The 21,475-nt window shown below is 43.4% G+C and overlaps 1 protein-coding gene across 7 annotated transcripts in view; it reads right to left on the bottom strand.

The window, feature by feature from the left end:
• The window catches only part of SH3RF1 (SH3 domain containing ring finger 1), a 158,230-nt gene extending 141,638 nt beyond the window's left edge, over positions 1-16,592 (bottom strand). For all 7 annotated transcript variants that reach the window (XR_006887930.1, XR_006887929.1, XR_006887931.1 and 4 more), the window contains exons 1-2: positions 16,359-16,592; positions 14,374-14,861 (exon numbers count right to left, since the gene is read on the bottom strand). Coding sequence is in view for 3 of the 7 variants with exons in the window: in XM_046656335.1 (XP_046512291.1) it covers positions 14,374-14,766 (393 nt within the window). In the remaining 4 variants the exon portion in view is untranslated. The remainder of the gene's footprint in view (positions 1-14,373; positions 14,862-16,358) is intronic.
• Between the last annotated feature and the right edge of the window lie 4,883 nt (positions 16,593-21,475).

Consider the following 21,475-nt stretch of genomic DNA (forward strand, 5'->3'; position numbering starts at 1 on the left):
GTGTCCAAATGACCTTGTGGATTCAATCTATCAATCAACCAAGATGTTTTTACTGAACTGAATACCTACTACTTTTTCAACAGTAAAGTACAGAAAAGAGGTATAAAATACAAGACTGCCTGCTCTCAAGTTACTTATAACTTGGTACAGGAGACAAAACTAAAACACAATTAATTAGAAAACAATCAAAGAACAAATAGGGGCAGAGGATACACAAAATAAATGTAATAAACAAGTTATGTGTGTGTTTAAGATCAAGCATCCATATAATTACAAATATCTATTAAAGAAACAGCATTTGGGATTGACATTTTTCAGTCCCGTTGGTAGTTGCAAATTACTGACACTACCCTGAGGATTATGGGAGAAAACAGGAGGCAGTTTAATTAGGAAGGCAGTAAAAACTAACCACTCAAATAAAAGAGAGGAGAAAACCAAATTTATATAAAAGAGAAACTCTGAGGGCCTAGGAAAAGTATGAGTCAGCAATGTTGTGAATTCTTTTTAAAGATCCATAGCATCAGGATATAAAAACATGCGGTGTGCTCAGGAGGATCACGTGACAGCACTTGCACAGCATGATGTTCTATTCAGAACTTTATTACCACGCTAAGAGCTATTCTGGACCTGAACCCAAGCAAGACGAGTAGAAGTTGGAGAGCGTCCAAAAGGAGAGCAACTAAAATGATTAAAACATTAGGAAATGGGTCGGAAGAGGATGTGTAAAGGAAACACAGTTATTTAGGGCAGATAAAAGATGCCTAGGGAGGAGGTCTGCCTGCACACGTCCTGCAAGGTTATGAAGGAGAGTGTACAAGGAGCACTTCTCTTCCATTAAGGATGGGATGAGAGGAATGTGATTAAGTTTCAAGGACAGGGATTTGTATCTGGTACAAAAAAAGAACTTCCTGGCTATGAAGATTGCAAGGCAGTGGAATAAGTTACTAACAAGCTTTTGAAATATCTTTTTCAAAAGACTTTTTAAAAATACAGTAGATGACCATCACCATAAAATGCTCACTCAGTGTCCTTTCTTACCCTACAAAACGAGGAAGTGAGTATTTTAACTATAAATACAAGCTCCATTAAAAAAAAAACAAGGGACGGCTCCATGGTGTAGTGGTTAAGTTCCACACACTGTGCTTTGGAGGCCCGGGTTCACGGGTTCAGATCCTGGGTGCAGATCTACTCCACTCATCAGCCATGCTGTGGGGGTGACCCACATACAAAGTGGAGGAAGGCTGGCTCAGATGTTAGCTCAGGGCTAATCTTCCTCAGCAAAAAAAAAAAAAACATACAAAGTTATTGACAGTTGAAGCATAGCAAGGCCCTTCACTGTTGCTGCATTTTCAAAATTCATCAGAAAGTTATCAGTTACATAAATGTACTTATTTAGTCAGAGATGATATAAAAAAGCAATCAGTTGCTCCAGATAGGAGATATAAAAATAATCAAAATATGGATAAACTAAGCAGCAATATCTATTTAAGAAACATAAAATTGATGCTATGGAAGGAGGGAAGGAGCGGTGGGAAAGGGTAGGACAGGAAAACAAAAATCAGCCACAGAGGAATAAACACACACATATGCTCTCTACCCAATGGTAGCATTAGAAGACCCATGTGATGACTAACAATCTTTCCTAACACTAATTTTTGAGAACTAGAACTGTACTACAAGCCACACCTCGTTTCCCTTAGAGAAGTCTTAGGGATCTAAGTCTTTTCAATACTATGCCAAAGAACAAGGTCATAACATATGTATTTTAAATTATTTGAGCTACTATTTTCCCCCATATCATCAAAAGGAAGGAAGGAGGGAGGCAAGGAAAATAGTCACAGATGGTCTAACATATAATGAATTCCGATGGCCAAGTCTCTTACCATAGGATGAGCAAAGAGGAAGAGGTGCAAGAGACAATGTTGTTCACCATCTCCTTTTACAGATGAGGCCCAGAAAACCAAGGCCAAACCACAGTTAGCGTAGAACCAGGACTAAATCACAAACTTAGCATCATTTGTCGACACGAGCTGATGAACAGCTTGTGTACCTAAAGTTTAAGTTGGCTGTTCAAAAAGAACAAAATGTCCTATGGCATAAATATTATAAATGTTGATTGATTAAACTACCAGACCACATGCACCCAAACACATGCATGTCTGCACGCGCGCACACACACACACACTTTATTTTATAATACAACTGATACATGGTACTAGAAGTTCTAATTTATGGGAGGAGAAAAAACAGAAGCTACTAACATTTACTGAGCACGTACTAGGTCCCAGTCACTTAAGCTTCCTTATCTCATATAATCCTCATGACCCTGGAAAGCAGATCTTCAATCATTTTACAAATGAAGAAATTAGGCTAAGGAAGTAACATTTCCAAAAGCCACACAGATTACAAAGAATAAAGGAAGGTCTGCCTGATGCTAAATCCCCCGTCTTTTCTATTACATCACATCTTCTCTCCAGCGAAAACCACAGAGCACACAGAAGGAGCATTCAGAGGAAGAAATCAATTCCTCTGCATTTCCCCTGAAAGTTTTTGAAAGAGCTTCTGTATTCTTTGGCATCTTCCCCACACTTGATGAAACCTTCTTCTATATCCTGGGCTCGCTCACACTGCCCTCAGCTAGGGTGACCATATGGACCTGTTTGCCCCAGACAGTCCCGATTTACTCCTGTTGACTCTGCAAAATTATCAACAGCATCCCTTTTCACTCGCAAAAGTCTCCCCGCCTAGAGGATACATCACATGGTCACCCCTCCTAAGCCCCTCACTGCACTCCCCCCATCCAGGCTTGTCTGACTCTAAAGAAGCTCAGTTACTTCTCTCTCTCCCTTTCAGGGTCAACGTCCTGTCCATCAGAGTAGCTGTTCCCAAGTCAGTAAGAATGGGAAAAGCAACATGGTTAGACGAATTCATTCTCTTCCAAACAGCAGACCATTTTAATATGTGGACACTCTAGTTCTAATTGTTGGAATTTCAGGCAGTGGGACAACTTTACGTGAAGATAACATGAGGAATAACTGTTTTAGGCAGAGGAGGCCCATCAAGCAAGCCAGCCCTCCTTGGAGCTTGATCCTAAATCAGGCTCCCAAGCTGTCCTTGCTTTTCTGCTCTGCCTCACTTCTAAATGCCCAGATTATCCAACAGTCCATCTGAAGCTTCCCATGGCAGGCACAGTGTGTGCTTCTAAGGGGGATTAAACGCAGAATGTCCACAGGCAACTGTGAGACACACATTCATTTCATTGCAACAAGACAATATCCAGACACCAATCTCAGTTTTGTCTAAATGTTCAATATCAAAGTATTTTAAAAATGCCAGAGCTGCAAAGGAACTCAGATACCAAACAAGCCATCATTTGATAAAAGAGGAAACTACGGCCTATGGGAGAGAAATCACTGGCTTAAAGTCACAAAGCCAGGACGAGAAACCAGGTCTCCATCATTCTTGCCACCAAATAGGTATCCTCAACTTCCACATATCACACATTTTCATACCTCATATGTTGAGACACGATACTTTTCTGGTGCCAGAGTTGGACTTTGTTGGAATAGTTAATACATAAACATTTCAAGTTGTCACATGATGGTGCCTTTCAACCAACACTTCAGTTTCAGCAACCTCACTACCTTTGTATAACAGAATTACGGCTTTCAGCATCTTCTAATACTCTGGACTTGTTTTATAAAAATGAACAGAAAATAGAAAAATGAAAGTGCTACAGGGCCAGTCTTCCTCAGCAAAAAAGAGGAGGATTGGTGGCAGATGTTAGCTCAGGGCTAATCTTCCTCAAAAAGAAAAAAAGAAAATGCTAATACTAGTACATACTATTATGTATTAGGAAATACATAATATTGAATGAAAATAATTAGGCCTACCAAAAATATTTACCCTTGCATACTTAAGCTCTTCATCTGTGCTCAACTGTGGGGAAAAAAGTAAGAACATGAAATGCTGGAAGTAATTCATCAAAGAGTATGCTTAAAAGACAAGTTTAACAATGGGAAAAACTGAGAGATTTGCTAACTAAACGTTACTCTGAATACACTGGGCAAATGAAAATTTAATTTTGTATTTTGTATTAATATTGTATGTATCATATAATGCTTAATCTATGTGTTTAGTGTGTTAAAGAACTCAAACTTTTAAAAACTAAGCAGTTATATAATTAGGAGTATATGAATATTTTTAGCTCTTTAGGAATTGAATCTCCTTATAACAAATCAAATGCTCAACTTTTAAACATTAGTGCTCAAACACACTTTCAGGAACCTTATACAGATGTCACAGCCACTGGTATCCCACACCGATATTCTTACTCTATTGCCACTGTATTATTTGGGGGTGGGGGGACACCTCACATAAATTAAAAGTAGATATGGAGCACCCCATAGTAAACTTTAGTTCCATTTCTGTATAATTCTTCATTGCTTAGGACCACTCACTACGTTTTAAAATAATGAAAATTCACTCCTGTTCATTCATAGCTGACTTATAGACAGTGAACACGCAGTGTTTCAAAATGATTTTGTTCTTGCAAAAAAATACTTTAAGGAATTTTTTATTTCCTTAGGCTAACAGAAAAATGTTCAAACTTGACAGTCCTTGCCTTTCCGCATTATCTTTAACGTAACTTAAAAATTCATTTGCACACCCTCCTACTACTCTCCTTCCATGTTTCACAACTCAAATAATCTACTACTTAACTGCTACTGTCAACCATATGAAATGGCACCTCCATTCCCTTCCCTTCCCAGCCACCCCGAAAGAGCCCACTCGCACATCTATCTTTAAAATGGCTGTGTTTACAGCTACCCATATGTCACCATTCATGAAGCAACTGCCTCCATCCTCTTGACGAGGCATTGGCAGGCACACAGACTGGAAAAGATTGCAGGGCCACAAAAAGGGTGGTTGGGGCTCAGAATTTTTCTTAAGGTTACTACTTTCAGAAGTCACTGAAATTTAAAAAAAAAAAAAAAAAGTGGGGAGATATACGCACTCTTTATTATAAAAGCTTTGGGAGGGTGAAGGGTCTCCGTTCCACAGTGAGGGAGCCTTGCTAGCAAAGCTGTTTCCAAGTGTAATATTTCTATCACAAGTGTACCTCACTATATTATGTTGCTATGTAAATGAGCCTTGCCTCGTGTGATATCTGAGTTCCTCACTATACCATGTTGCTATGCGTAATATTTCTATCACAAATATGCCTCATTATACTATATATACTATGTTGCTCTACTATTGTGGATCCTCATGAAGAATCCTTTTAGAAAGAAAATTACAAAGTCATCTGCCTTTTTTTTTAAACTAGTTTTTACTTTATTTAAAACTCATAATAAATGAAAATATATGAGTTATTGCTTATTCAGGAATGTATTTGTGAAAAATTATGAGATTGGTAATTTAATTCTTTGTTTTCCCAGCACTGAAAGAGGTTCCCTATAAATTTTTCTATCATTTGATGAATAGAACGGAATAGTTTGTTCACCAACCCACCATACTTCTAAAGTCCCTTGCTAATCCTAAGTAAACTGGTATTTCTGTTTTCAATTTTTTTTTTTTATTAATGTTATGATAGATTACAACCTTGTGAGATTTCAGTTGTACATTTTTGTTAGTCATGTTGTCGGTACACCACTTCCCCCTTTGTGCCCTCCCCCCACCCCCCCTTTTCCCTGGTAACCACCGATCTGATCTCCTTATCAATATACTAACTTCCACCTATGAGTGGAGTCATATAGAGTTCGTCTTTCTCTGACTGGCTTATTTCGCTTAACATAATACCCTCGAGGTCCATCCACGTTGTTGTGAATGGGCCAATTTTGTCTTTTTTTATGGCTGAGTAGTATTCCATTGTGTATATATACCACGTCTTCTTTATCCAATCATCAGTTTCTGGGCATGTAGGCTGGTTCCACGTCTTGGCTATTGTAAATAATGCTGCGATGAACATAGGGGTGCTAAAGTCATCTGCCTTTTGACCTTAAAATGAAAAAGGCTTTTCACGTATCGTCTCAGGTTTGCTTAAACCATGTTAAAGCAATGGACTGGAGATGGGATGGATTAACAAAGAGAGTGAGTGTCTGACTGGAGGGGGGAATGGCAGGCACTCTTCCTGGCAGAGGTGGAAAGCGAAGGAATGGAGGCATGCAGAGAGGAGCCAGGGGTTCTCGGAATGGTGAGGAAGACACCACAAGCAACAGAAAGACAGTCAGAGGTAGGAAATGACAGCTTGCCCCTACCTGCATGCCTTTGTGTACCTGTTTTTATTCTTCCTCTTCACAAGCCCAGAGACTAATTATGGGGCAAAAAGAGAAATCTGAGAAAGCAACCTGGAAAAGCAATTCAAGGGAGGAAATGGAACAGCCCAGGAGTCCTGCTCTCCTTCTCTCCCTTTCGGTTCTACCATTTCTGCCATCTTCCCCTTAGCAGCTTGGAAAACGCAGACCATGGTTGGAGGACAGGGTAATACAAGGTGGCCTGAAGGCAGGAAAGTGAACTACAGAGGTTCCACACCAGCAGATGCTGGAGCCAGGGGTCATCAGTTGAAGCCAGAGAACCAGGGGGCAGAGGTGGGACTTCTTAGAGAGCAGCAAGAGCAGCAGGGACCTACAACTACAGCAAAACTAGATTTTCCCTCTTTTTCCTCCCTTTCTCTGCCCAGCCAGCAACAATAGAATAATCTCCCCTTACCTTCATCTCTTTCAGTCACCCAGAGGAGAAATAAGAAAGACCTGCGGGAATGGTGACAAAAACGGGGGAAATGGGGAACGAAACCCCCAGGACAGCCAAAGAGACTGGACATTCATCAGGCTGTTTCTCACATGGAAGGGACCAAAATCACTGAGCTCACGTGCCCATTTTGTGTAGCTCTACATGCCTTTTGTGATCTTTTAGATTTCTTTTCAATTACTTTGGTTCTTGTCACCCCCAATAGAAATGATATTATATTCCTTGGTGAGGAAGACTGATAATTTTTATAATCATAATACTAAAACAATAATACATTCATGCACATTGACTTTATAATTTTCAAAATGTCTGCACATCATTTTCTCCATCCACAAGACTACCTATTAACAGGCAGAGAAAGTGTTAACCTTATTTTACAGATTGTGAGGAAACAGCACAAAGAAAGGGGTTAATACATACAAATTGTCGAGAGAATGTACAGCTAAGGATCCCTACAGGGTGTTTAGAATTCACATCACTCATTCATTCATTCATTCATTCTGTTACGGGGTTGAACTGTTTCCCCCAGAAGACACGTTCAAGTCTTAACTCCCAGTACCTGGGAATGTGACCTTATTTGGAAATAGGGTCTGGTAGACGTAATCACGTTAAGATGAGGTCATGTTAGTTTAGGGTGAGCCCTAATCCACAACTGGTGTCTTCATAAGAGGGAAATTTGGATACAGACACAGGGCAGGAGGCCACGTAAAGATGAAGGCAGAGTTTGGAGCAATGCATCTACAAGCTAAGGAACACCGAGGATTCTGGGAACCATCAGAAACTAGGAAGAGGCAGGAAGGATTCGCTCCAGAAGGTTTCAGAGAGCATAGCTCTGCCAACACCTTGGTTTCAGACTTCCGGCCCCCAGAATGGTGAGATAATAAACGTCTGCTGTTCTAAGCCACCCACTTTGTGGTACTTTGTTACAGCAGCTCTAGGAAACCAATACACATTCATTCAACAAACCTCTTTTGAGTGAGTACTATGTGCCAGACACCACAAAGTGTTCTGAAGAGCCAAAGATGAACTGGACTCAGCATTCCTTGTCCCCCCACTCCCTGCATGGACTTTAGAGACCTAAGATTCTACGTTTCTGTGCTGAAGAAATGAAGCCCAGAGAAGCCAAACAGCTGGTTGATGGCAGTAGGGGAACCAGAAGCCACAACTCCTGACCTCGAAACCACACTCCTCCCATACTCCAAGCTAAAGAAGTTCTGGTTCCCTGGTACACTGTCACTGTAAAGGAGCTTCATAACGTCCCTTTTTTAATCAAAAACAAAAAACCATGCAGCAATGACAGTAAGGAGAAAAGACATCCACTAGTTACAACTAAGGAAAGCTTTCTGCTGCAACAGGCATGGGGACCCAGGCAGAGTGTTGTCACTTAAGCAGTGTGTGGTTAAGGCAAGGAAGCACCTGGGATTAGAAAGGCCCAGCAGGGAATCCTACCTCCATCACTTACTAGCTAGGGGACCTTAGACAAGTCATTCAGCCTCTTTCAGCCATACTTTCTACATCCATAAAATGAGCATGTTAATACATACGCCTTCTGGTAGATCAGGGAGAGTCAGTTTGGAAAGTTACGAAAGATAGATGGTTAAACAGAAAACCTCAAATTGCAGAACAGCACGTATAATGTGATCCTATTCTTGTTAATTTTTTTTTCTAGGAAAAACACAAAAAAAACTCGTCACGGTGGTCACCCCTGGAGATTAGAAATAGAGAAATTAGAAGCCTTGATTTTCTCCTTTCCTACCATTAAATTTCTTACTATGGGCATGTATTATCATTAATTTTTAAAATAGAAAAATACTATATAATCATTTAAAAAGAAAAAAGCATGATAATTCAATGATTGCATACTTTCAATACGTGCACTTTTCTATATGCCTATTATACCTCAATAAAGAGGCTTCTTTTAATGAAGCAAATATATGTGCTCAGACGGGAAAAGATTTCCCAGCTATATTAAATGAACTATCGTGTCATCAAATGCAGAGTACAAAATTCCATTTATGTAAAAAAACAAAACAAAAACTATCTGCACACACATATAAATATATATGAACAGTTCTGGAAGAATATACACACTTAACACATTGTTCTATAATGTTGAATCTTTTTTTATAACCAGAATATTTTTAGGAACTCATTTTGAAATTTACATTCTTTTTAATTTTTTAAATAATAATAGTACTTCACCCCAGAGGGTGGTTGTGAGATTTACATGATAATGGTTACACAATACTTTAAGTGATATAAAAAAGAATCATTAAGCCTTTCTTTTTGTAAATTTCCAATCAGTGTGCACCACACACTCCCTCCCCCATGCCTGCCTTCCACCCCAGTCCTAAGCCCAGGCTTGAGCCTCACTGTTGGGCCTAACTCACGAATAAAGTAAAGACCAGAGACGAGGTGGACATGAGGACTGAAGCAGGGGTCAAGAATGAAGTGATAAATAAAATAAGAGGTCAAGAATGTCTGCAATACACATTATTTGGCAAAACAAACAAACAAAAACACCTTTTCCTTTTTAAACTCAGCCATTTGGAAACATCAAAATTTCTCCCTCATCCAAACCACCACATGAAATGTCTTGCTTAGGTCCAGTATGGATGAACGCGGACCCCTCGTCCCGATCTGTGCAGAAATGTTTGGACTGAACCTTCCACACCAAGGGAGTGTGTCCTGCTGTGTCCCAGACCACTCTAATCCACTTCCTCCACCCTTTCACCAGACACTTAATCTAGGGGCCATTCAACATGAAACTCACTGTACAGACTTATTCCATATCTTATCCCACAGTTTGGTGCTTCACTAAATGTTGCCTTATTTGTTGTTTCTTGTGTGTTCTACCTCCCCAAAATGTAAACTCTTTTTCAACAGAAACATGCAATAATGCCATCTTTGTCCTAGTACAGATCATAGCACAGAACTGAGCCTGAAAGCAGTTCCCACAGGTACTTGTTCACTGACCAGAGGTCAAAGATGGCCCATGGGGCAATTCATAGCTAGCACTAGCTTTCCACACCCTACCTGGAGCTACACTGTTGTACTGCCTTTCTGCCCCACCCTTCCTTCAATTCTCTACTGCCTTTCCTTTAGATAATATCTCAGACACCACTTCGTCCAATACAGCACCTTCTCCAGATTCCACTTACAGAGGAACTTGTGAGAGATAAGAAGGTAGTAGTTCTCTCCTCCTGGTGTTTCCTTCCTTCTCCTCCAAAACTTTCTGTGTATCTGATATATTGTCCCATAAATCTCGTGTCTATTTTATGAAACTACGCCGGGCAAATTTGGGCAGTGGAGGGAGTAGGGAGTGAGTGAACACCTCTCAAGCTTCAGGAGTAAAGAGCACAGAGGGGCTGGACCACTGCAGGTCTACGGGGAAACCCCAGGACTGAAGGGACTGGCTGTGGACCGAGAGGCCACTCAAGGGGCTTCCCTTTAGGAGTATATCCACAGTATATTAATTTGCTAGGGCTGCCGTAACAAAGTACCACAGACTGGCTGGTTTTAATAACAGAAATGTATTTCCTCACAGTTCTGGAGGCTAGAAGCCTAAGATCAAGATGTCAACAGGGTTGGTTTCTTCTGAAGGCCTCTCCATGTTTTGCAGCTGGCCGTCTTCTGCATGTGTCTCCATATGGTCTTCCCTCTGTGTCTCTCTGCATCCTAATCTCCTCTTCTTATCAGGACACCAGCCAGACTGCAGATTAGGGGCCACACCAATGACCTCATTTTACCTTAACCACCTCTTCAAAGGTGCTGTCCCCAAATACAGTCACATTTTGAGGTACTGGGGGACAGGACTTCAACTTACGAATTTTGGGGAACACAATTCAGCCCATAATAGTCAGCAATAGAGAGAGGAAGAGAAAGGAGGTCTGAGTGTGGCTCTAGAGAAATGAAAGCCTACTCAGCATTTGCAGGAGAAAGGAAATTTCACTTGTGTTTCCCTATATCTAGAATTTCCTTCTTTTCCTCTCTGTCCCTCAATCCTTTGACACCAAACACCAATCCCATCTCTGTTCTGAAGCTCTGATCATCTCAGTCCCAACAATCTGCCTGTCAATCCCAAAGGCAGAGCACGCACCAGCTATAGCGCTCAACTGGACCTTAACCCCATGTGGCCTTGCGGTGGCTCTCGAAGTCTGCACATCCTTGCACGGGAGGCCTCGTCTTAGGTCATTATCCCTGTCCTTTGCTTACTTCACACTCCCCTTCCCTCGGTTCTTCCCAGGAGCCATCCCCGGTCCACTGTAGGTCAGGGCCTTGGGAATATTCATCCCCTCTACCCCTCCCCTGCTCAGCCCCCTCTCAACTAATTACAGTAATATCATTTCAACTAAGATCTTAGCTCAAATGCCTCTTCCTCAAGGATGCTTTTGAAGACTGCACCCCCCACACACACACACTTACCTTCACACTAAACACAGGTCCCTCTCCCCACCCCCAGCTCTGTCATAACACTTATCACATTTAATGACACCCCTGCATTGTCATTATGTTATTAATGTGTGTCTCTCCCATGAGATTGACACATACTCCTAAATCCATAAGCAGAATCTGTACCAGGGTTGCCCATCACTATCTATCCAGCAGCTAAGGCAGTGCCTGACTCTAGTAAGTGCTCAATAAATATTTGTGAGATAAAGGAAAGAATAAATGAAGCGTAAATTAGTGTAAATCAGTGTTCATGTAATCCATTTTTGCTGAATACACTCACTTTCAGGTAGAGGCAGTGTGGAATCACTAAGTAATAATGCCCCAGATAGCTACAGACACAGATGTTAATAGATCTTGAACCAATGGAACTACATAGAAAAAGAAATTTAACTATTCTATTAGGTCACAATCCTACGGGAATTACTTAAACATGTTTTCCATATCTAACTTTGTACATATATATATAAAATCAATCTCCTGCAGGTATTTTTCAGTCCACTGAAACAGCCATCCGCAGTCACCATTTCCCTGTGGCTTATTCCACTGCTTGACTTTTGGCCTAAAACCAACAGGAATTCTTTACTCGGAGTAAAGAACAGACGGATTCCCCTGGTGACTCCAACCCAACACTTTTTCATTTTCTCCTTCATATTAGGCAGGAAACACTAAAATTCTGGGAACAAGATGTGTGTCACACGTTGGAAACGTTCATATCTGCTGATAACACTCCATCTACCTCAATGAAACACATGAGGAAGCCACATGGTCACAATCTAATGGAAGGTAGAACATAGCTAATAAACTAAAGCAACATTCCACATGTTATCACTTTCAGCTTTGCGCAACATGTGGAAACTGGCTCATGCACCACTTGGACGTGTCAGAACATCTAAGGGAGGAGGATGCATGTCTGGGATTTATTATGGTCATTCACCTCAGGGAAGAGTCCGAAGGAGTGCATTACAGCCTCCACATGTCCGTACGCTACAGATTTCTTACTTTTAGGGGGATTTTCTGAGATGTATTTATCTTTCAGGTGCTTGAACTATTTGTGCAGCCCTGTCTGTTTCGAATATTTGAAAGCATAAAGGTGCTAGTAAGTGCTAACGAGAAATCATCTATAGGGAAAAAAACTATTCTTTTTATAGTATTATAGCATTTGCATCAACTCAGATTACTGAAAAATTTTGTTTATCGTTTTATCCTCTACTCTCCATGCCCCTCTCCAAAGTAACAGACATTATCTCCTGTTTTATCAATCTCAACTATTTTATCCAAGTTATAAGGCTCAAGTTCAGTTGGGCTTCTTGGCAAGCAATTTTTCTCATGCTAAAAAAGAAACATGAAGTAAATTAGGAAAATCATATAAGCCAGAAAAATACTACTAACATCAGAAAAATCTGAAGATAACTTACCTAAGAAAAGGGAAGCTCTATTTTGGGAGCTTACCAGTTCAAATAAATGAACATTACAGCACTACATAGTCAATTTCTATGTTAGAAAGAGAACTTAAATTCAAAGGATGTTTAGTTGAATGCTTGAGCCCTCTTCTTGCACTCCTTTTTATCAGTAATCAAACATTCAATGCATTCCTCCCAACAGGTAAGGCAATGTGTCAACAACTAAGCTACTTCTACTCGCAGCCAGAAGCTTTGCCTTCTCTAGTCTAATTGACAAGGAAACAAAATCTCTCCAAAGAAGCAAACCTACTCCCTAATTAAGCTAAGCAGACCTATTCAGGTGTCTCAGAAATGATCAACTTGATCACTGGTTCTGAGTTTAAAATATTCATGAGTCCGTATACATTAATCAAGGCACCAGTAAACTCCATAAAAACAATGAAATCTAAGAGCAGTGCTATAAGCAGACCAATTTCACCACATGTGGGCTTCAAATATGGAAAGAAAATCTCCCCACCCAAATTCCCGCTATCTTGAAAAAAAAATTAAATATGAATCAAAAGAAATCTGACAGCTCAGTGATGTAAAAGGTTTTCTAGTGATTAACATGCTTTATATACCTTATATCTAGTGATGTAAATACTTTATATTATTTGTAAAAGAGGGGCTTGAGAAGGAAGTAGGGGAATGGTTATAAGGCAGTTACTCTGTTACAGCTGATATTCACATCTGTGAATTTACACCATCTAATGCCATTCCGAGGGGCTGTTCCTACATTAAATGAAAGAAGTCAGTTTTGAGTGTTTACTACGAATATTTGAAAAATATATTTTCATTCAGATTAACTGTTCTTTAAAAACAGATTCTATCAGTTTGGCCAATTACCAAAATTGATTCTTTCAACAAAAATTGAATTGTGTTAATTATCTCATGCCCCTAACTACTTTTTATTTTTACAAAAATTAGAACAGCATGCCTTATTGGGGTACCATCACCCACAACGTAATTTAGGTGTATTCAGAATACCTCACCGTCTAGAAATTGAAGTTATAGTAACTGTCCAAATACTTAGCTTCCCTTAAAATTATTTCAGCCCAAACCCAAAACCCAAGAAAAATCATTTTGGTGGAAACAGTTCATTTCACTCCCTGTTAAACCCAACATAAAGCTAGATTCTCTGCCGTTTTAACATAGTACTAAATGACATTTCGTTGCTACAGCAACGAAGCTCTGCTACCTGTGGCCATGATTTGTGAAGAATTCCTCCAACCAGTGAATTCTGTGCTGTGCATTCATAAAACCAACAGAATGGCTCTAAGCAACATAAAAATTCAGGCTTGATTTCCTACTTATGATTTACCCACACACAGATCTAGGGTATGCATACATGTATGTAGACATTCATATATAATTATGACTCTCCCAACTCCACCAAAAGGGTAAAACCATACCAAGTTTCCATTTTAAAATAGGCATTAAAAATCCACTGTTTTAGATTTCATTGACTAATTTCCACCTGTTTCCCAAAATTTATCTTAAAAGGTAACAGAGACTATCTGGAGAGAATTTTAAAAACAAGAAAACGTATAATTTATATGCAATCTCATTCCAAAAGGAAAAAAATTTCCTGAGGCACAATTTCCTATATGTTCCAGTAAGGGTGGCTTCCTTAGCAATGAGCTGATTTAGAAAACATCGAGCCAAAGAATAAAGGAAAAAAATGGGGTCCTCACCACCTTTATTCCCCACACTGCTTCTGCAGGCTACTCACCCTCACTGGGGGGCTCCAGGCTTGCACCCGTGGCTGCTGTCCACCCTGGGAGCTCTGCAGATCTTTTGAGCTACAATTAGCCACCGTGCTGCTCTGAGCCCTTAATGCATTTGTGCAGTTCGTCCCACTGCCCCCACCAGGGCCAGGTTTCCAAGGCCTCTGCTTGATGCCATCCAGGAGTCTGACTAGCAAGATGTTACTTGGAAGCTCCTCAACACCCGAGCCAACGAGAGTCCTGCACTCAGGACATCTGAGTTCATTTCGGGAACCTACAATCCCCAGCAAACATCGTTTGCAAAAGGTATGCTGGCAAGGCAAGACCTTTGCAGAAGCATCAAGCCGCTCTAGACATACAGGACACTCCAGAAGATCCAACAAGGCAGATTCATCCATCTTTCTCTAGTTTACTGCAGAAAAAGCTTCAGAAATGTTCATAGTTGTGTGCATCCCTTAAAGTGATTCATGTAACATCCATTTCAGACTTTGCTCTGGAGTCATGGGAGGAGAGGGAGAAAAGACAGAAAATTTGAATTGTTATCTGGAGAAAAGGTTCACAGAGGAGCCAAGAACCAAAAAGTACACAAAAAGGCTTCCTCTGAATAGTGTAGCTTTGCTTTGGAATGTGGTTCCTGGACTCACATATCAACAATTAAGGATAAAACAGGCTTTTTAAACAATTCAAAATTAACCTCTAAAGATATCTAGGAGTTCACTATGCAGAAACGGCTATCAAGTACTACACAGGATTCCTGCAATAAATAGGTGTTATGAAATGCAATAAAGAACATAATTTCTTCAGCTCTCAAAGTGATATTAGCTGCCTTAATAAAATCCTAAACTCATATGAGAAGCTGAACAGAGGCAATTCAAAGTTTCCTCTACCTGAAATTATTTTTAAATACAACAAAGTTGTCAATATTTAAGCCGCTTCAGTGTTTAAGAAACCACGCTTGACGTGATTACTGTGGTAAATGATCCCAGTATTCAATATTTAATATTAAATCTCAGTATTTAATACACGCTTCTTCCTTGGTCTTAAAAACAGAACTGTTTAATCTTGCCCAACCAAAATGAGCTGAAGGTTGACAATTCTAAAGGACACAGCTAAAGATTGGCTTGAAAGCAGCTAAAATATAAAAGCACCCTTCAGAGCAGCAGTTGACAAACTCTGAAACGGATTTCTGAACGGCCTGTCCTAATCCCATTCAGAAAATCTGGCAAAATTATCACCCAAAGAATTTGACAATGGAATGCTGGCCTGAAAACTGTGAGCGTAATCTGAAAACGGGGCCATTCAAGAAAAAGCACTTAAACCAGTGAGTGCGCCGCTTCCCCCCCCCCCCCCCCCCAGCCAATCAATGTAAACGTGAACGCCTAGGAGAAAGGGGGGGATGAAGATGTTGATGGAAGCATTAACAGCTGCTCTTGACAGGGCCCGGCGGGGGGGAGGGGGGGGCGCGGGCGGCGCCCCTCTCCCACGCAGCCCGGCACAGGTACTCCGAGCCGCAGGACGCACCCCGGAGCCAGGTGTCGGCGGCACCGGGCAGGGGACGGTCCTGGGCTGGGGCTGCGGCCCGGCGCGGCCGGAACGGGGCTCTCCTTCAACAGCCTCATCTCCGCCTCCCTTTGGGTCAGCCCGGGCACAAACATCCCCCCGCACGACGGCTGGAAGTTTTCAAGGACTTAAAGATGAATTCGCAGCCTTAAGTTGCGAAAGTCAGACCCCTAAAGTGCCACCGGGAAAGAACCCGAACCCCGCAGAGAGGAGCTGGGCGTCCCCAGGGAGACCGAGCCAGCGGAGGGCAGGGGGCGCAGGGCTGCGCCCGGGAGAGCCGGCCCGGAGCACGGGCAGCTTCCCGCCGGGAGAAGGCAGAGAGGCCGCGGCTCCGGGCCCACGGGGACCCCGGGGACTGGGGGGAACCAAGAGAGTGACCCGCGCAGAGGGGGCGCCCCGGCCACCGCCTCCTCGGGGCCCCGCGCCCTACCTCGCGCCGCGGCTCCTCCTCTTTGTTCGTGGCCCCGCAGCGGCAGTGGCGGCCGAGGAGATGCGGCCCCACCGCGTCCGGCGCGCTCGGCGCTCGCAGTGGCTCTGACGCCGCCGCCGCGGCACCGGGAGACTCCTCTCGGCTGCCCCCTCCTGCGCGCACTCACGCAGCCGCCGCCGCCACCTCCCACTTTCCCAGCCCCGGAGGGCGGAGGACTAGGAGGAGGAGGAGGAGGACGAGGAGGAGGAGGTGGACGAGGAGGAGGAGGTGGTGGTGGAGGAGGAGGAGGAGCAGGAGGAGCAGGAGAAGGCCGAGGCGCAGCCGGCGCCCGGGGCGCGAGGGGCGGCCCGCAGCACAGCGCCTCCCCCGGGGCGGGCGCGCCTCCTCCGGGAAGCGCGGGCCGGCCGCGCCCTCCTCCCGGCGCCAAGGTACCTGCGCGCCGGGCCCCGCCGGTGCCCGGGCGGCGGCCTGAGGGGGCGCGCGAGAGCCCAGAGTCCGGGCAGCGGGGTCCCCGGGGGGGGGGGGGGGGGGGCGGCGAGAAGGGAGGTTTGGGGACAGACGCCTCCGCCTGAGCAAAACACGCCCGAAAAATGGAGCAATCGCAGAGGGGGAGCGTGGGGAGGGGCGGCGGAGAGAAGCAGGCCGGCGCCACAGGGCAGGGGCCGGCCACGTCGTCCTCCTGCCCGGCGGTGCCAGGCGGCCGCGAGCGACGATCGGGGCGGGCCCGGCGCGGCGCGGGAGGGGCTGGGTCCCGGGAACGGACGGGAGCAGCCCGGGCGGGACGGGAGCCCAATTTGCGTTGCCTCGGTTCGCCCTGCCCTAGAGAGACGCTTGGGAGAGGACTAGCCAGAGGTCATTAACCCTTACGTCCCGGAGAGGCATGCGGAATGCGTGCGGGGACAGTGCCAGCGCAGCTGTCCACCCGCCAGCTCCCGGGCCGCCGCCGCCCAGCCTGGCCCCCCAGCGGCCCGCACCCGGGCATCACGCCGCCTCCCCCCGGACCCAGACCCGAGCAAACTGGAGGACTGCTGCCGCAGAAACTCAAAACGGGAAGGGAGAGAGCCTAGGAAATCAGCAGTGTGGGTTTAAAACCCAGCCTTGGGAGGCCTTGCTATACCTGCCCTAAAAAGGGAAAATTCAAAGTCTGACCTCAGGTGAGCTGGCACCGCGAAGCCAGCTAAGAGGCGCCTCTTTTATCTGAGCGTGGGAGGCAGCCGGAACCGTCACTGTAATCTTTGTTTTGGTTGCCCCAGGCACACACCTGTAAACTCTGAGCTGTAGTTTTGAAAAACATGTCCACAGGTTTTGAGGTTGGTTGTTCAGACTCAATTCAGAGGGAAAACAGAATTTTGTCATTATCTCCAAGTTGTCATTATTTTATTTGCATTTACCATCAATTTACAAAAAGTAATCCCAAACACCCTCCCTCGAAGGTGTGCAGAAACTAGGTGAAAATAAGGAGAAAGGGTTGCTGATATTATGCGGGAATCCCTTCCTGGCCACCAACCAGGCTGACATTTTGAAGGAGTCAGATTATTTTCTAGTCTCCAGCCATTGCCAAGGCTAAACCATTCAAGACAAGTGAGAATCACCTAAGGAAGAAAAAATTATAACCGCTAACAACTATTGATCATTCTCTGTATGCCAGTCACTGTGCTAGACATTTTACTTGCATTAATTCTATCTTCATTGCAACCCTGTCCATCATCCCCCCTTAGCTTTGTTCGAAGTAGATTAATATGCTGAGAATCATACTGTGTGAATACCAGAAATAATCGCCTACTTCCCCCTCCTTTAGAAGTGAGCAAATACACATGCATTTGAGCTGAGAAAGCAAGGGAAGGAATGAACAGAATGGAGAATTTTTAATCCGATAGTCTACAAACAAGGCACTCTGAAAGTGACTACTTAGCCCATATATTTCTGCATCTGGAGCTGTGCAGATGAAGGAGAGTCTGACTGGAAGGTTACAGTCAGTAAACAGATAAACATTATCATGTGCAGTTTACACTTATTAAAACTGAAGCTCACATAGGTTCGTGTCATCCCCACATCACACAATAAGTAATGTTGAACCAAGACTCAGCCTCAGGTCTCTGGATGCCAAGTCCCCTCTCTTTTGCACATCAACTCAGGCAAAACCGAGCACACTGTCTCTTGCCACCCAAGGGAAAGATGACACTGTTGATCATGTTACTCTGGAGAGCAAGGGACAATTTTTTGTTTTGTTTTGGGTTTTTGTTTGTCTTTACAGAGAACAGTATACAAGGTCAGGGTGGAATGGTGCAGCTCTTGAAACCAGACAAGAAAATCAGTCACACCCATGAAGACAGTGTCCCAGACTGTAGTGATCAAAGAAGCCCACACACATCCCCTGAATATTAGCTGGAACATGGTTGCAGTTCTTTGAATGTCCCTGGTGCCAGTTCACTATATTTTTTAGAACACAACTCTTTTATTAGCCTTAATTACTCTAGCTGTAAAATGAAGTTTTAGGAAAATTACGTTAACCTCTTGAGCCATTGTCATTGCAAATAATCCATAATCAATCTATAAATCAAAATTTGAGATGAGTTTATTATGAGCCTGGTCTGAGGACTATCGTCTGGGGGGCTTCCTTCCCCCAAGGAAAGAAGCACACCACAGAACTGGAGTGTACAGAGTGGTTATATACTGTCTTGGAACAAAATGCATGCATCACGTATGACAGGAGTATCTCTTTTACTACTGTCATGAGATGCTTAGCTGGCACAGCAGGTCAGTGGTCACAAGGTGGGCACAGCAGGTCAGTGGTCAGCAGGAGAGTGGTCACAAGGTGAACACAGCAGGTCTGTAACTGATCCTTAGTTTCTAGGAAGAGATGCTTATCCTTAAGGAAATGCCGACATGGGGGAAAGCTACATCCCTATCTTTAAAGGGCATCATTCTTGTCTTTGGGACGTTGTAGACGTTTAAAGCAGATGTACAACGCATGTTCAACAGGCCACATCAGGCCCTTTTGGAAAAACAAGTTCCGGCTGAATTAGTTTTAAACCAAATAGCTTCCTCATATACTGCAGTATATCTTATTGCTTTTCATTTATTCATCACCATCTTCCTTCTGTCAAATGGTGAAAAAAGAATACCTTCCTTAGAGTGTTATTGGAGGATTCAGTGAGACAATGTGCTGGGTCTTTGTACTCTATACACCTCCATTAAAGGAGGGTATCATCATTGTCCTTATCTGCCAAGAATTACCCAGACAGTTATCCTGGGCAAAATTCTTTCTTCCCAGGGTCTTTTTTTTTTGAGGAAGATTAGCCCTGAGCTAACTGCTGCCAATCCTCCTTTTCACTGAGGAAGACTGGCCCTGACCTAACATCCATGCCCATCTTCCTCTGCTTTATATGTGGGACGCCTACCACAGCGTGGCATGCCAAGCGGTGCCATGTCTGCACCCGGGATCTGAACCGGCGAACCCTGGCCGCCAAAGTGGAACTGCGCACTTAACCGCTGCGCCACCGGCCTGGCCCCTCCCAGGGTCTTAAAAAAATCTGAGAACACTAATAATTGCAAAATCCTGTCAAGAGAATAGTGTAGTGAAAAGGACAGTTAGGGAAAGAGAAGCATGTTCATCTTACCATTTCTGGGAACTGAACATGAAGAAAAGAATGTAAGCGTGATATACTTATGGCCCCTGTGACTTTGAGTAGATCCAGGAAAAATATAAACTCACTCTGTACATAATAATGATAGCTTGGATTTATCCAGTTCTTATCCTCCGAGACTTCAAAGTACTTTCATATATGTTATCTCATTTATCTTCCCAGCATCCCCCTGAAGCAGTAAAGACAGATATAATCATCTGCATGTTGCAGATGGGAAAAAATGAAGTGTAGAGAAGTTATTGCTCTTAGTGATGTTATGACACAAATTGGGCTTTTAAACTCCCAGTCCAGAGCACTCTTTTGTGAGCTTTAGTATCATGTTTACACATGCATATATATATACATTTGTCTGATCATCATTTTCCTTCAAACTTTACTCCTCCAGTTGCCGCAATATTGGTAAATGGCAGCACTATTTACCCAGTTGTTTAAACTAGAAATCCAGGGACCATCTTTGATTTCTCCCTATTCCTCTCCATCCCTCTCCATCAACAAGTCTGCCAGCGATCCCCTGCTGGCAGGGACAGTATTTATAGGCTTGCGCCATATCTTAAGCTCATTTCTTACCTCAAGGAAATATATTTCAATTTCTACCACTTCCATTTGCCCCCATTGCACCTTTATTTAAGCTGCCATCACTCTTTGCCCCTGGCCCTCCTAGCCAGCTTCTCTGCTTCCACTGCTGTCCCCACAATCTTGCCCTGAATGTAGTGACATTCAGAGAAAGCTATAAAAAAAATGCATAACAGATCATATTACTCCCTTTCTCAAAACTCATCAGTTTTTCCCACTATACTTGGAATAAAAATCAAATGCCCTCCACATGTCACAAGCTGCTATGTCACCTGGACTCTGTACCATCATGCTCTACCAATCCACTCCGTTTATCTTCTTTTTTTTTTTTTTGAGGAAGATTAGCCCTGAGCTTACATCCACTGCCAATCCTCCTCTTTTTGTTGAGGAAGAGTGGCCCTGAGCTAACATCTATGCCCATCTTCCTCTACTTTATATGTGGGATGCCTGCCACAGCATGGCTTGATAAGCAGTGCATAGGACCACGCCCGGGATCTGAACCAGTGAACCCCAGGCCACCAAAGCAGGGTGCACAAACTTAACCACTATGCCACTGGGCCAGCTCCCGTTTATCTTCTTTATAGTACTTTTCACAGTCTAATTTTTTTTTAAAGATTTTATTTTTCCTTTTTCTCCCCAAAGCCCCCTGGTAAATAGTTGCATATTTTTAGCTGTGGGTCCTTCTAGTTGTGGCATGTGGGATGCCTTCCCCCCCCCCCACCATGGCCCGATGAGCAGTGCCAGCAAAACCCTGGACCACTGAAGCAGACTGGGCCAACTTAACCACTTGGCCACGGGGCTGGCCCCTCACAATCTAATTTTTTGATTGATTATTTATTGCCTATCTTACCTTACCTGAATATAAGCTCCCTGAAGGCATGGACTGGGTCTGTCTTC

This window comes from Equus quagga, chromosome 3, assembly GCF_021613505.1.
Source record: "Equus quagga isolate Etosha38 chromosome 3, UCLA_HA_Equagga_1.0, whole genome shotgun sequence".
Classification (NCBI taxonomy): Eukaryota; Metazoa; Chordata; class Mammalia; order Perissodactyla; family Equidae; genus Equus; species Equus quagga.